Below are 15,539 nucleotides of genomic sequence, written 5' to 3'. Positions count from 1 at the left end.
ATATTGTTTTTATATTAACAAATATCTGGTTGTAGAATTTAAGTGTAATATATATAAAACATTACAAAAAGTACAGAAAACATAGAAAATAAATATATATAAAATATACCATAAAAAACCCCAGGAACCTACCACCTGAATTTAATAGATATTAATATTTTTCCTTATTTGCTTCAGTCTTCTCTGTAAAACAGTGGAACAGGGTATGTGGTGAAGGCACACTTGCTCATGTACTTGTGTCTCTGGGGTCACCACTGTTCTCGATTCAGTTATATCACTGCCAAATACTAAAAACTTATGTTTTTTCTACAGGCATATGTATCCATAAACATATTTTTAATGTCATGCTGACTTCTTCACATGGTTATCCACATGGAAAACTGCACTAATTTTATAATTTTTATTTTATTCAGCATAATATTAAAAGTATAGAAAAAATATATTTTTGACAGAACTTTTTGCCCTAATAACATAAATTGAAGTGGCTTTTAAACTTTTTTGAATGTAATTGCAGAATGATAATTTTTTACATTGTGGCCTAATGCATGTCGCATACGCATGTATGTGTATATAAAGCTGAAAAAGATTTCTCCAAACCATAGTTTCCTCTACTGTGTGTGATATACTCTATTTTCCAGGTTGGTCATTCTGAAATGCTTGTCCCAGGCTCAATAAATTGCTTTTATAATCTAATAATAGATTGCCATCCATGGTTTGAAAAACATTAGTAATCTAAAAAATTAGTCTTAATCTAAAATTAATACTGCCTTTAGTTTGCAAATAATAAAAACTTTTGTAGTTTAATAAATGTGCTTCAGATAGTAAGGTAGTGTGACTCAGCGGTAAAGAAACCATCTGCAGTTCAGGAGACACAGGAGATGTGGTTTCAATCCGTGGGTCAGGAAGATCACCTGGAGGAGGAAATGGCAATCCACTCCGGTATTCTTGCCTGGAAAATCCCATGGACAGAGGAGTCTAGTGGGCTATAGTCCATGGGGTCACAAAGAGTCAGACACAACTGAGCAACTGAGCACTCGTATTAAAATAACATTCTTCTGCAAGAGGTTTGATTACATTTATTTTGGCTAACTCATTCTGAATAGTTGTTTTCTATGAAAAATATCCATGCATGTCTAGCCATTTAATTAATTGATGTTAATTATTAATAGCTAAGTGTTTTAGAGAAAGCATCTTAGTCTTTGTATCTCCTTTCAGTCTGTCCTGACTGTGGTCTTCCATGAGTCCAGGAGGGCTGTCATGGCGTCAAGAACAGAAGGAATTCTTTCTTGCCCAAAAACTGACTCCCAGCCCTGCCACCAACAGTCTGTGTATAAACCCTTAATAAGTCCTTTCTTCCTTGTGGGCCTCATTTCCTCACCTATTAAACAGAAGGTTTAACTAGCTCTTCTTAAAAGTAGGTTCATTCTGTGATATATGGGAGAACTTTGACCTGGGCCTCAGTTACTAAAATTTTATGAGAATATATCTGGTGTGAAAGAATAGGACTTTCTATTGAAATTGCTGGTTTTGAGGTTGCATTTGAGCCAGGGGTCAGCAGGTCATATTTGGTTTAATATGATTTTGAGACAGAAATGATTTTCCATCATAAAGCCTTTTCAGAGTAATCTGATGTCTCCAAGCTCTGCCTGCTTTTTGGTTTTATCATCTCTCAACTAGGGACAGGGCTGTGTGAATGTGTATGTGAACGTTCGTAAGTGCTAAGAATGGCAAAGGAATATTTCTGCATTCTGTTTTAATTAAATGTCCTTACAAACAAAACCAGAGCTGCAGGAAAAAAATCTGTAAACTCTGGTAAAAGCCCTGGAGGACAGGTTCTTGAGTCTTACACATGGCAGGCATCTGAGGCTTTGGGAACTTTGCTCTTTAATGTGAGGTACATGTTTGGAATAGAGTAAGGATATATCACCTAAGCCACACATCCTTAAACAGAACAGTATTTTTCATGACAAGAGTCCTTCATGTGTGTGTTTGCTTTAAGAAACAGTTTTAAATTACAGTTTGGGTGGAATGAACCTTTTTTTTTTTTTTTTTTTTGTGTGTAATAAAGTTTTATTAAAGTATAAAGAAGATAGAGAAAGCTTCTGACATAGGCATCAGAAGGGGGCAGAAAGAGTACCCCCCTGCTAGTGTTTAGCTGGATGTTATATAGTCACTAGCAGTCTGTTAATGAAAGAAAGGAATGTCTTAAAATTCAGAATGGCACCAGGCCCCTCACCCATAAGATGCATTTTGGGATAAATGGTTTATCCTGGGCCATAAAATGATTAACTTGAATCTTGAAGAAGGGCAGACCACCATACAAATAGTTTCATTTACATAGATTAGGGGAACAATATCCATACTGGTTTGTCAAGTAGGTTCTGGGCCAAGAGGCGGAACCGACTTGGAGACAGAGTTTGGGGTAAAGGCATAGTACATTAGCATAGCTTAAGACAAACATTTCCATAAGAAAAAGGCATTGGTTATCTCTAGACTCGAGAATAGCTAACTTCAGGCGAAGCCGGGTGTCATTATGGCAACACAGTATTTTAAGAGAAACCTCCCTTTAAATTTGTATAGAGAAGGAAAAAATATTGCTAGTTTGTTTCCTCCTGCCGCTTAAGAGAGATAAAAATGTCTGACACTTGCAGGCTATTTCCTCTATTTGGAGACCCCTGGCCTTCCTGCCTGTTACCCTCTCATTCCCCCCTTTTCTTTTAGGAGAATTATGTTGCCTAGGGAAAAGGGGCGTCGTTCTCATTCTATAACTATTTCTGAGCTGACAAGGGGCGTTGTCCCTAAATTGGTGAGGCAACATATTCTCCGAATCCTCATATTGAGGATATCTGATCCAGGGGCCCCAAATAGTAGCTGGAGGTAGCTACAGTAGTAGCAGGAGTTTGAGCAACCATTTGTAACTTAAAAGCTTTCATGAGACTAGAAACAAATCCAGTTATACAATTACAGATGCAGGGAGCAAACAGCAAAAACAAAACAATCAGAATTAAAATTAAAAGTCACATTATGTCCATAGTTAAAGTACAAAGTTGCACCAGTCCATTTTAGGGTTGGTAGATGTCATCAGATGAAGAAGAGGCATCGTATGTGATTGTTGTCGAAGGTATTCACAGACTTGGAGAAAGTCTTTTCCTTGAAGTGGGGATGTCCACCACAGGAAGCCTTCCACTGACGAAGAGGGGAGCGCTCCGCAGACCCAGCAGTTAGACCGATTGTGGAATGCAGCATAGGAGTGAGCCCAGGACAGGAAGACATTGTCTTGAGGATCCAACGGCAGACTCAGGATATTTGGAGTCAGCAGAAGTAAGCTCACATAGGTTATCAGGCCCATCTAAAAGGTACAAAGTCAGAGCATAGAAAGTAAAGACATAAAATGAAGTCACTTAATTTTGGTCAGGGTGCCACCTCTTAACTCGAGTATGATGTACCCACGAATCAATTTCTGGCACTTTGACAGCTGTGGGAGAGGAAAGAATAACCTGGTAAGGACTTTCCCAGAGAGGCTCGAGGGATGGCCCCCCAGATCCCACTGTTTTTATGAGGACCTCGGTTCTTGGCTCAAATAGAGGCCTGCTTGACTCGGAGGCTGGGTCAGGAGTCTTCTCCCGGAGTTCTGTTAATGTCTGTTGAAAAGCTGAGAGCTGAGTTACATAATTAGTTAATTCCAAGGCTTCAGGGTCTATAACAATGTCTGTGCGTAAGAAAGGCCTTCTATAAATACATTCAAAGGGGGACAGTCCCTCCTTTTGGGAGGTAGTTCGAGCCCTCATTAAAGCTATGGGTAGGACTTTAATCTATTTGTCTTGCGTCTCTTGAGTTAATTTGCGCAGATGCCTTTTGATAATGTCATTAGCTTTTTCAACTTTCCCGGAGGATTGGGGTCTCCAGGAACAGTGTAAGTGATATTCTATTCCTAGAGCTTTAGATACCCCCTGAGTTACAGCAGCTTTAAAGGCGGAGCCATTGTCACTCTGAAGGCTCCGTGGCAGCCCAAACCTGGGGATAATTTCATGAATTAAAATCTTTATAACCTCTTTAGCCTGTTCACTACGACAGGGAAAAGCCTCAATCCATCTAGTAAAGGTATCTACCCAAACTTGTAAGCAAGAATATCCATTAGCTTTTGGCATATGAGTAAAATCAATTTCCCAATCTTCTCCAGGATACTTCTCACTTCGTTGTAATCCAGATTTTGCTAGCTTTTCAGTCTTTGGGTTATTTTTTTGACAAATCTCACACCTTTTGATAATATTCTTTAAAGTTTTCATTACATTTTTACCTTGTCCTGAAGGATCCCGGACGAGCCCCCAAGATGAAAGGTTGTTGTTGAATCACGCGAATACACCAGGATTCTTGGCCCCCGGAGGAGAAGAATTCAATCCGGGGCCAGAGACGAGGCTTGATCGCTCAGAGCTTTTGTGTAATAAAGTTTTATTAAAGTATAAAGAAGATAGAGAAAGCTTCTGACATAGGCATCAGAAGGGGGCAGAAAGAGTACCCTGGAATGAACCTTTAAGACCATCTCTTCCTATTGGTGTCTAAAAAAATAGTCCAGGAAATACTCTGGGTGGCTGTCCCGGTGGAGGCAGTTAGTGGCAGATGCTTGGTTCCAAGGTTCTTACTGTCTTTTGGTTTGCGGATTCTTTTTAGGTATCTCTACATTTAGAGAAACCTAGAGAACCAGTTCTAACTCATGTGTGAAAGTGTAGACCCACTGAATGTGACTACATTTTAAGTAGAGATCTGCTCTTGCCTGAGGGGCTAATAAAGGTATGTTTTTCCCTGAGAGGATCAGGATAAACGTAAGTCTCTGGGAGAGGATCTGCTGAACCCCAGATGGCTGAGACATAAGCTGTGTGTGTGTGTGTGTGTGTGTGTGTGTGTGTGTGTGTGTGTGTGTGTGTCACTGCAGTACTTGCCCTCCCTTTATAGACATGGATTAGAATTTCCGGACCTCATCCTTAGGCCAGGATCTCACCATTATTTTGTTACTTTGTTGTACACCTGTACATGGCATTGAGCAGGTACTATCTGGATTTGTGTGAATGAAGACTTCTTACCAACTAATTACTCTTTTGTACATTGCCAGTTATAAAGTTGATCATCCTGAACTATAAGAATGGATTCTTTGAAGTCCTGAACAAAGCCTTTTTCTTTTTGTGTTGAAGCGCTACTAATGAGCTTTTCTGTCTGCCCTTCTCCATCCTCTGCAGTGTGCCGAGATTTTGCTGTCCTGGAGGACCACACCTTGGCCCACAGCCTGCAGGAACAAGAGAGTGAGTAATAGCCCCCTGCAAGCTCCTCCAGTTTTCTTTTTTAGTGGTAGCCTTGAGGCAGATTTCTTGCGGTGAGGCGGGGAGAAGACAGAGTCATCAGGCTACACCACCCATCATCCCAAGGGATCTGTCTAGGCAGGTGACACCTTGGTGAAGAATGCACTTTTCCGTGTTTTGAAGTGAGACAGCTGCTGGGATGAGAAGACCGTTGGGTGTATCGGAGGAAAAGAGGGACTTGAGCCATTTCCTTTGCTTTAATGTTGTAGGAGGGATACAGTGGTTATATGTGGATCAGGAGTATATAGAAGGCTGGCATAAGAATAGGGGTCCAAATACCTTTACTTAGATTGGTAAAGATACCAATTGGTAAACATACCTAGTGGTATCTAGATTTAGAGTTTTCTGAATATTTATGTATGTAATTATGAAAAGTAAATCTAAGTTATATGTGTTATACAAAAGTACATATATGTGAACTTGTAATTTGTGTGTCAGTATAAAAATCAGGTGTTGAAAAATGTAGTTTTTAAATGAAGTGGCAACTTGTGGAACAGGAGGAGCACCGGCCCTGGCTTTAGATGGTTTGAGTAGAAGTTTAGGCACTGCCACTGCTGACCAAATACTCATGACTTAACCTTTCTGGTTCTCTTTTTCCTTAATGAAAAGATGAGAATGCCAACTCCTGTGCTGCGTATTATGCAGCATTACTAAGTGTATACGTGGAAATGATGGCTGTGAAGTTCTTTTTAATTGAAAGGCTCTTCTTAAGTTTATTCTTAAGTTTATTACGAATAAGCCAAAGCATTGTAATTCCTCTCTCCAATCTTCCTGTCCAGTTGAGCATCATTTGGCATCGAATGTTCAACGGAACCGTTTGGTCCAGCATGATCTGCAGGTGGCTAAGCAGCTTCAAGAGGAAGATCTGAAAGCCCAGGCTCAGCTGCAGAAGCGCTATAAAGACCTGTGAGGACTTGGGGAGTGGGAGAGCATTGTGCCAGGACTGGTTTTCAGGGAAGAGCACTTTCTGTCTGTCCCTTTGATTCCTTTCACTATTAGATTATAAATCCTACAGTGACGATCCCATAGTTTTTTTGATTTATAAAAATTGTCTTTGTTGTTGGGATTCCTTTGTAGGTTTTGGGACATGCAGTTTCTGGTAGGACTTAGCACTTTTCACTGATGGCTTTGAGCCATCTGGTCCAGCTCTGTGTCTCATTTTTCCTTAACTGTGCGATGGGAAAATGATCTCTGTCTCCTCTGCCTCCTGTGGTTTTGGGGGGAATCTAGCAAAATACTGGATGTCACAGAATTTTCTGAAGTCTACTGGGTTCCTTTACTATTTCCTAGTAATGTTTGTTGCTCTTATTTTCCTTGAACCCCTTGCCTTTTGGGGGAGGGGCATGCCACTTGACCTGTGGGATCTTAGTTCCTTGAGGGATCAAACCCATGCTGTAGCAGTAAAAGTGCCAAGTTCTAACCAGTAGACTGCCAGGGAAGTCAAGAACCCCTTGCTTTTTATATGGAGGCAGAATCTTTTGGAAAGTTCTGAATTGTACCCTCCGTTCACTTCATAACTTCAGTGTCTGACCAAAATTACTTCTCCATCTCCTAAATAGAGAGATCATGTCTAAGGTCTGTTCCATCATAATGACTTTTTAAACTTCTTTTTTAATGTTTTGAAAGCTCACAGAATACATCTCTTCTTTGAGAGAGGTTCCTGTACTTCAATCTGTAGTGGTAGACTTAACTACAAAATCATTTTGAGAAGGAAGGAGTAAAGGAAGAGGTGAAGGGACCCTTCTATTTAGTTTATTTGTCTTATTTAAATAAACATGAGAGCCTATTACTTTTCCATCTTTGAGGAAGGGTTTTTCTGTTCTGTTATTTGCAGAGAGGACTTTATTCATTATTTTATTCAGTTTTCTTATTTTGTTCATAAACATTCTTATTGACTCTTGCTAAATAAAATAACCCTTTCAACCATGAAAGGCACCAGAGAACACACATATGAATAAAAAATAGCCATTGTTTTTAAGGGACTCAGGGAAAAAACTCTGAGCACTTGCCAAAGTGACTTGAAAATTCATGAAGAATTCCATATTTTTAAAACTAGATTAATAAATACTTTTTTATCAGTTCAAAAAAGTGAGTGAATGAAAAGAGGATATAGAAATAATGAATGAGTAGATTTTTATTTTCAGTTCTGTGGTTTGGATGTTCAGAATCCTGTAATATTGTATCTGTAATATGAAGTCATTAAATCCCAAAACTTTTGCAGCTAATAAGACAACATGAGAGGGCATGATTCACTGGTTAATAGTGGCAGGACCAGAAATCAGGTCTCCAGGTATCTTGTCCAGTAATTTTCCTACTAGTGACCAAAACAGCTTGCCGTTTCCACTTCCGGCCTGCGTTCTCTCTCATGTGTTCCCTTCCCGCTTCCTGTCCGATGTGCATGTTCTACATGTACATACACATCCCTGTATGTGCGCCCGTCTGCTTTCATCTCCAACTGTCTATGTCCAAACATGTTGAAAAGGACCATTTCCTTATACAAACAAGAATAGTGTTCATCCCCTCACTTTTGTTAGAATAGAATGTGTGGATTTCTATTCCTCCAGAGAAGTTAGGATATTACCGCCACCCCCGCCCCCAACACTTTTCAGGTACCAAAGGCTGCTTTTAAACAGGGAGTATACAACCAAGACTAGATTTGTTGAATACTCTAAAGTTCAACTGGCAGGGCAAGAATAAAAGGGAATATTGGTTTAGCAAGTGAACTGCATGTGTAAGCCACAACTGTAGTTTTGTTCCAGCATCTTTTAGATACTAAGCTCTAAGCATATGTATATCGCTTCAGGTAACAACTAAAGGTTGTAAGGGCCATGTAAACACTGGCTCCCCAGCATTATCACACTCTATAGAATTATAAGCTGCCTGTTAACTTTTCCTGGGTTCAGGAAGATCCCCTGGAGGAAGTCATGGCAACCCAGTCCAGTATTCTTGCCTGTAGAATCCCATGGACAGAGGAGCCTGGTGGGCTACATTTCATAGGGTTGCAAAGAGTTAGACACAACTAACGCAACTTCGTCTAGTCTGACTGTCCCTGAAACCAAAAGACCATCTCTGTGATATCCAAACCCCATTTCTTGTTGAAACTGCTGTTTCATTTGTGCTGTTTGTAAGGACATGTTTCTCCCCACAAAATGATGTGTCTGGTTTCTCCCAGCAGAGTATATTGTGGGGTTCTGAGTACAGGATGGAGATTTATTTAGTTTTGTGTCCTCAGTGTTGAGCATGGTGCCTGGATGACAGCACGTGTTGTGTGAGTCCTTTTTGAATCCATGAATGCCAGTACAAAACAGAACTATGGGAGCAGCAGCATTACAACCTTTGGTTGCCTTAGTGGCCTGAGTGTTAAGAAAACTGGCATCAGCCACAGAGGTTTCTCCTGGCACCTGAAGCTGTGGAATATACATCCACCCCCCCATTTTTAAAGTTTTATTGAAACTGAAAAAAATGTACTTAATTAAAAATATATAAAAATTGTTTTGAAGTCATACCACCACCTCTAAGTGACCACAGTATTACTGACATTTTAGTGAATTCACTCTTACTTTATGTGTACTTTGTGCATACCTGGATATTTGTGGATCTTATTCTCATAGTGTATATCTCCTTTGCAGAATCTTGAGGGACTGTGATGGTGGTTTAGTCACTATGTCACGTCTGACTCTTGCAAGCCCACAGACTGTAGTCTTCTAGGCTCCTCTGTCCATGGAGTTCTCCAGGCAGGAATACTGAAGTGGGTTGCCATTTCTTTCTCTAGGGGATCTTCCCGACCCAGGAATTAAACCTGGGATATGATCATACAGAAAAGGCCCGGAGCTTTCCATTATAGTATCTGGGGATCATGTTCTGATTCTACCACTTATTTTCTCTGTGACCTTAGGGAAAGTGATTTTACTACTCTGGGCCTCAAGTTTTTCTAGCTATAGGATGTGATGGTATTGACCTCTTTGCATCATTATTGTAAGGATTAAGTGAGATAAAAATATGCCCTGGCTCTTAGTGAGTATTCAGTAAATTGTGTTGTGGTTAGAAAAATCATTCCTTGTGTTCTCCATTCATGTTGTTTTCTCCTTTGTTTTTCAGTGAACAGCAAGACTGTGAAATTGCTCAGGAGATTCAGGAGAAGCTGGCTATTGAGGCAGAGAGACGACGCATTCAGGAGAAGAAGGATGAGGTACAACTTGTTTAATGCCCCTCCACCCCATGGAGGAGGGCTGCTCAGCTCTGACTCTCTGTGTTCACAGGCTCAGTGTAGGGTTGCTGGCCGGGCAGGAAAACTTTCCCCTTTTGGGGGTGCATTGTCCAAGGGTTGCCCCCTCCATGGACCACTGTTTATTGCCCTTTGGTCGTTGTTTAAGTGGTAAAATCTTAAAAGATGACAATGGTTAATTTGACAAAAGGTGTGAATTCGTTTCTGTAGGCTGCTGTAACGAATCACTACAAGCATGGTGGCGTAAAACAATAGAACTTGGTTCTCTCACAGTTCTGAAGGTTGCATGTTGAAATTAAGTGTTGGCAGGGCAATGCTACCTACTAGGGGAGACCCCTTCTTTGCCTCCTCTTAGCTTCTGGTGGCTCTTGGCCGTCTGCGTTCCTTGCCTTGTGGTTGCTTCATGTCAGTCTTTACCTTTGTTGTCACATGGCCTTCTTCCCTGTATCTTTTTGTCCTCTCGTCTTCTTGTAAGGACACCAGTCATTGGATTGAGGGCCCACCCTAATAGAGTATGATCTTCTCTTAAATAATTCTGCCTGAAAGTCCCTATTTTTAAATAAGGTCATGTTCTGAAGTTCTTGATATAAATGAATTTTTAAGAGATAATTCAGCTCCATACAAGATACCTGCCTATGGGTTATTCCCACAACTTTAGGGAGAGCAAACCTTGAATGTAGCCTGAACAGGAGTCATGGACTGGTCATTGGTCTCCCTCTTTTTTGTTAGTGGGTTCACTTTCCTATGATACCCTGCCTCAAAACAGTGATCCATTTAATTCTGTATATATTTTTAAATTATATTGTCTTTAAGCTGAAAATGACTAAAATTAGCAGTAGTATATGGTTTGTAAAAAGACTTGAATTTTACTTACTGATCATTGCTTTTGTGTTATATTTTCAGCATTTCTTACAAACAGTTCCTTTTTCATTGTGTTGACTCTGTGTCTGCTTTTTAAATACCTATTCTGCTATTCGTGACCCTTGTCTTAACTTATAATAAAGAAAAAAAATGATTTATCATTTTTAATAGTAGAATGACCATATGATATTTTGTGTACTGAGAAATTTTGTGTACTCTCCTGGGCACACTGGCACATGCAGTCACCCTATTAAATAAATATTTCAGGGTTATTAGTGAACCAGTCTGCATCTTCTCTTTCTCCTACTGAGCCACTCTGTTACTCTGGAACTCCTTGTTCAGTGCCAGGCGAGTGTGAGACACCTGGTGTGAGTTTATTTAGCTATTTCTTTAAGAAACAAACCATGATTATGTGATGATCAGAATTGTAAGTAAGAAAGAGGGATCCCTTTTCATCCTTCTGTTATCAACACAGGAGCTCTTTCTTACTGCAGGATGTGTTGCTTCTCTATAGTCAAGACTTCCTTGGAGATGAGTCTGGAAGCTGAAAGAAGTGATTATGTTTTATAGACAGGAAAGCGTCTATTTTAAAAATCACAGAGTAATGAAGTTGGCTTCTTATAAATGCTCCTGGTGTCCTGTAATATTTTTTCTTTCCGTTCAGGTGAAAGCAGTATTAGGGAAAACAAAATGCTTTATTTTATGCCTGTGGAATCTAAATAGCAATCACAATAAATAATCTCATTGTTATACTATATAAAGTATACAGTGTTGTGAATAACTGCATTTCTCAGATGAAGAAATTAAGTGTTAAAGAAGTATGTGAATGACTGGTCCCGGCTATAGTAAGATGCCAGAGAAATGTCTCTGCAGTTCTGACTGCCTCCGACCTGGGTGTACTGTGACACAACACGGAACACATAAACTATGGAGTTTGAATCTTACCTGTTTAACTTTTAGCTGAGACTTCCATCGTCTCATTTAGCCATGTAGCCCCTCAGGTTCCAAACTAAAGAAGTCATGATAACTCTACATTACCCTAAAGGGCTGCTGTGAAGTTTAAAATCATGTATTTAAGGTCTCTGCTACATATTAAGTTAATAGTTGTTCTTTCCTTTTTGCTTTCTTGCCCGGTGTTTCCCCCACCATTCTCCCTTTGTAACAACTCTGATTTGTGCTGAATTAAAAGGTGGGGGTGAAATAAGCAGAGTTAAGTGTATTCCGATACGGTATGATTTGAGGAATCTTGAGGGGTTTTCTTGCCTTTGCAGGCCTCCTGTTACCTCCACTACTGTTTGACCTACTGAAATGTTCCCCTTGTCCAGTGCAGTGGAGAGATGAGATGAGAAATCTAGTTGTGGAGGTTTAGTAAGACTAGCCTTTAAAAACTCAAGACTTTTTTTTTTTTCCAGACGTTTTTGACTTTTCGCTGATGCTTTAGTTTAGAATATGGCTGTCCTATCAAGAGATTCTTTAATTGTAGAAAACTGTGACTTCCAGCTGACTAGACTGTTTTAATATTAAATAAAAATTTGCATTATTCAAGTTTGATGTTGAAGGATGTATGATAATGCTTATTTGTTTATTTTAGTCCAAGGCACCTCATAGGGGAGACTGAAACAACAGTGCTAATTTTTCTGATCAACTTTGCATCGCCTGTTACTCATCAACTGTCCGGATTCTTTGTTTTGTTTTGTTTTTCCTCTCTCTGTGCTCTTCTGCTTCCTTGTAGAGTCTGCTTAACTAATAAGTTCTTACCCAGCAGCGGGGCTGTGGAAAACTCCTCTCTGGATTTTCACCCAGATCTCTTTTTACAGGTTTTTGGAGTCAACTCTCTTTTGTAGCTTATAATCATCCAGAACAACCTAATGTAGAATTCAAGGTCCTTTCCTCTTGGGATAGATACTTTTTTCTGAACAACATTGTTCATGAGAAGTAGAGTTATACAACTTTCTGTGGGTGAATTAGCATGTCTAACTTTGTTGTTGTATAATATTATTCTGTTTTTTAACAGAGTACAAATGTAGGCAGGTAGCATTTCCATTGGGGAGACAGATGTATAAGAGTTTAAAAAGATCTGTATTCTTACCACCACTGTGGCCCCTTCCCTTCCTTCTTCTTTTTCCTCATTCCCTCCTCTTTCCTTCCTTCCTGTCTTCCTTGCCTTTTTTTTTAACTCTTACATGGTGTCTTGAATATCGTAGTAGTAGCATTTCTTTCTTGGTGCCCTGTTGAAGGAGCATGTACCCTTTGTAATACTGGACTGAGTTTATGGGAGTACTTGCCTCATAATCACATGAGTTTGTGGTTAATATGGGTGGACAGATTTTATTGGGATCTTTCTCTTTGGTCACAGGTTTAGCATTTGTCAGTATTGTTTAATCAAGCCAAGAAATGTGTTTTTAGTTTATTTAATTTAGTTATTCTTAAATAACTAAAAAAATAAATAACTAAAAATCCTTAAATAGCTAAAGAGAGTTCCAGAAAAACATCTACTTTTGCTTTATTGACTATGCCAAAGCCTTTGACTTTGTGGATCACAACAAGCTCTGGAAAATTCTGAAAGAGATAGGACTACCAGACCACCTGACCGGCCTCCTGAGAAATCTGTATGCAGTTAGAACTGGACATGGAACAACAGATTGGTTCTAAATCGGGAAAGAAGTACATCAAGGCTTCTTGTCACCCTGCTCATTTAACTTATATGGAGAGTACATCATGCAAAATGCTGCGCTGGATGAAGCACAAGCTGGAATCAAGATTGCCAGGAGAAGTATATCAATAATGTCAGATACTCAGATGACACCACTCTTACGGCAGAAATAAGAGCCTCTTGATGAAAGTGAAAGAGGAGAGTGAAAAAGTTGTCTTAAAACTCAACATTCAGAAAACTAAGATCATGCTATCTGGCCCCATTACTTCATGGCAAAAGATGGGAAAACAATAGAAACAGAGAGACTTTATTTTTTGGGCTCCAAAATCACTGCAGATGGTGACTGCAGCCATGAAATTAAAAGACGCTTGCTCCTTAGAAGAAAAGCTATGACTAACCTAGACAGCATATTAAGACAGTATATTAAAAAGCAGAGACATTACTTTGCCAACAAATGTCTGTCTAGTCAAAGCTGTGGTTTTTCCAGTGGTCATGTATGAATGTGAGCGTTGCACTATAAAGAAAGCTAAGTGTCAAAGAATTGATGCTTTAGAACCATGATGTTGGAGAAGACTCTTGAAAGTCCCTTGGACTACAAGGAGATCCAGCCAGTCCATCCTAAAGGAAATCAGTCCTGAATATTCATTGGAAGAACTGATGCTGAAGCTGAAGCTCTAATACTTTGGCCACCTGATGTGAAGAGCTGACTCATTAGAAAAGACCCTGATGTTGGGAATGATTGAAGGCAGGAGGAGAAAGGGATGACAGAAGATGAGATGATTGGATGATATCACCGACTCGATGGACATGAGTTTGAGTAAGCTCCGGGAGTTGGTGATGGACAGGGAAGCCTGGTGTGCTGCAGTCCATGGGGTCACAAAGAGTCGGATGTGACTGGGTGACTGAACTGAACTGAACTTATTCTTAAATAAAACTCTTAACTACTTTGTGTATATGTGAATATTGATTTATATATGTGCCTTTGAACCTAGGTATAAATATGTGTGAATGTGAAACTATTTTTAGGGAAAGCCTTTTTTTTTTCCTTGAATAAATAGTATCATGGCCAACCATGTAATGAAAAGTCTGTGGCACTAATCCAACAATTTGGAGCCATTTATAATGTGAACTATTCAGGGATGAACTTAGTAACCAATTTACATTAAAAATTAATCTAGTGGGAGCCATGGTACTTTTTCATAGCATTCTTAATGTGACTAGAAATTCATGGTCTAAAAATATATTTATGTAAATTGGTAGTATCTAGAAAATAGCTCAGGTAGTAATAATTTAAGCTACTTATTTTTTTCACTATGTTGTGGCACTTTAAAAATAAGTTTACACATACATAGCCAGACAGGGGGAGTGAGTGGGAGGCCTCTGGTTGAGAAAATTCTTCTCTCCTTTTATCCGAGTTATATTGGTGTTTTTACAGTCATGAATTTGGTACTATCCTGTTTTTCTGGTCTTACAGAGTGACCCTTTTGGGATTATACCTGATTTGCATTTCCTACTGAGTTAGATATTAATATAGTAATTGCTAGGTAATAAAAAAGTTTAGCAATCTAATGGAATGGCTTTCCTTTTTTTTGTTCTTCTGATAGTCATTTGACAGTCACATTTTCACATCTCCCTTAGATTGTCTTTATGCCCAAGATTTTCTCATTTTGAATCCCACTGCTATTATGATAGAGGTGAAAACCTTAAGGGAGAAGTAACCCTGATATATAAAATTGTATAAACCGTAAAAGTACCCAAAGGGATCCAACAGTTCAGTAATTTGTCTTCTATTTGAGAAAGTTGCATGGGGCTCCTCTGCACCTTACTGTGTGAATGTCTGTCTTAGAGCAGTCATCTTTGCATGTCTTACATTATGTTAATCATTTTGCTTCTAGCACCTAACAGACAAGGACATTAATGATAATGACCATGTATCTTGTTTCTCTGTAGGAGGTCTCTAGCAGAATATGTGAGCCATTGAAAGGAATTGGTGAATCTGTTTTCTTGACATAGCATTCCTGTAGCATTCCAGGAATCCTTTTTTTGTTTGTTTACCTTTGTTTTTATTTATTTATTTTTTATTATAAATTTATTTATTTTAATTGGAGGGTAATTACTTAACAATATTGGTTTTGCCATACATCAACATGAATCCGCCACAGGTGTACACGTGTTCCCCATCCTGAACCCCCCTCCCACCTCCCTCCCCGTACTATCCCTCTGGGTCATCCCAGTGCACCAGCCCCAAGCTTCCTGTATCATGCATCGAACCTGGACTGGTGATTCATTTCATATACGATATTATACATGTTTCAATGCCATTCTCCCAAATCATCCCACCTTCGCCCTCTCCCACAGAGTCCAAAATACTGTTCTATACATCTGTGTCTCTTTTGCTGTCTCACATACAGGGTTATCGTTACCATCTTTCTAAATTCCATATATATGC

At 39.3% G+C, this 15,539-nt stretch overlaps 1 protein-coding gene across 5 annotated transcripts in view; it reads left to right on the top strand.

Moving 5' to 3' along the window:
- CCDC50 (coiled-coil domain containing 50) overlaps positions 1–15,539 on the top strand; it is an 87,939-nt gene that overhangs the window by 32,087 nt on the left and 40,313 nt on the right. For all 5 annotated transcript variants that reach the window (XR_011566725.1, XR_011566720.1, XR_011566723.1 and 2 more), the window contains exons 2-4: positions 5,232–5,294; positions 6,131–6,257; positions 9,450–9,540. Coding sequence is in view for 2 of the 5 variants with exons in the window: in XM_019958107.2 (XP_019813666.2) it covers positions 5,232–5,294; positions 6,131–6,257; positions 9,450–9,540 (281 nt within the window). In the remaining 3 variants the exon portion in view is untranslated. The remainder of the gene's footprint in view (positions 1–5,231; positions 5,295–6,130; positions 6,258–9,449; positions 9,541–15,539) is intronic.

The sequence above is a fragment of the Bos indicus genome, chromosome 1 (assembly GCF_029378745.1).
Source record: "Bos indicus isolate NIAB-ARS_2022 breed Sahiwal x Tharparkar chromosome 1, NIAB-ARS_B.indTharparkar_mat_pri_1.0, whole genome shotgun sequence".
NCBI classification, from domain to species: domain Eukaryota; kingdom Metazoa; phylum Chordata; class Mammalia; order Artiodactyla; family Bovidae; genus Bos; species Bos indicus.
This window is presented reverse-complemented; position numbering and strand designations above follow the sequence as displayed.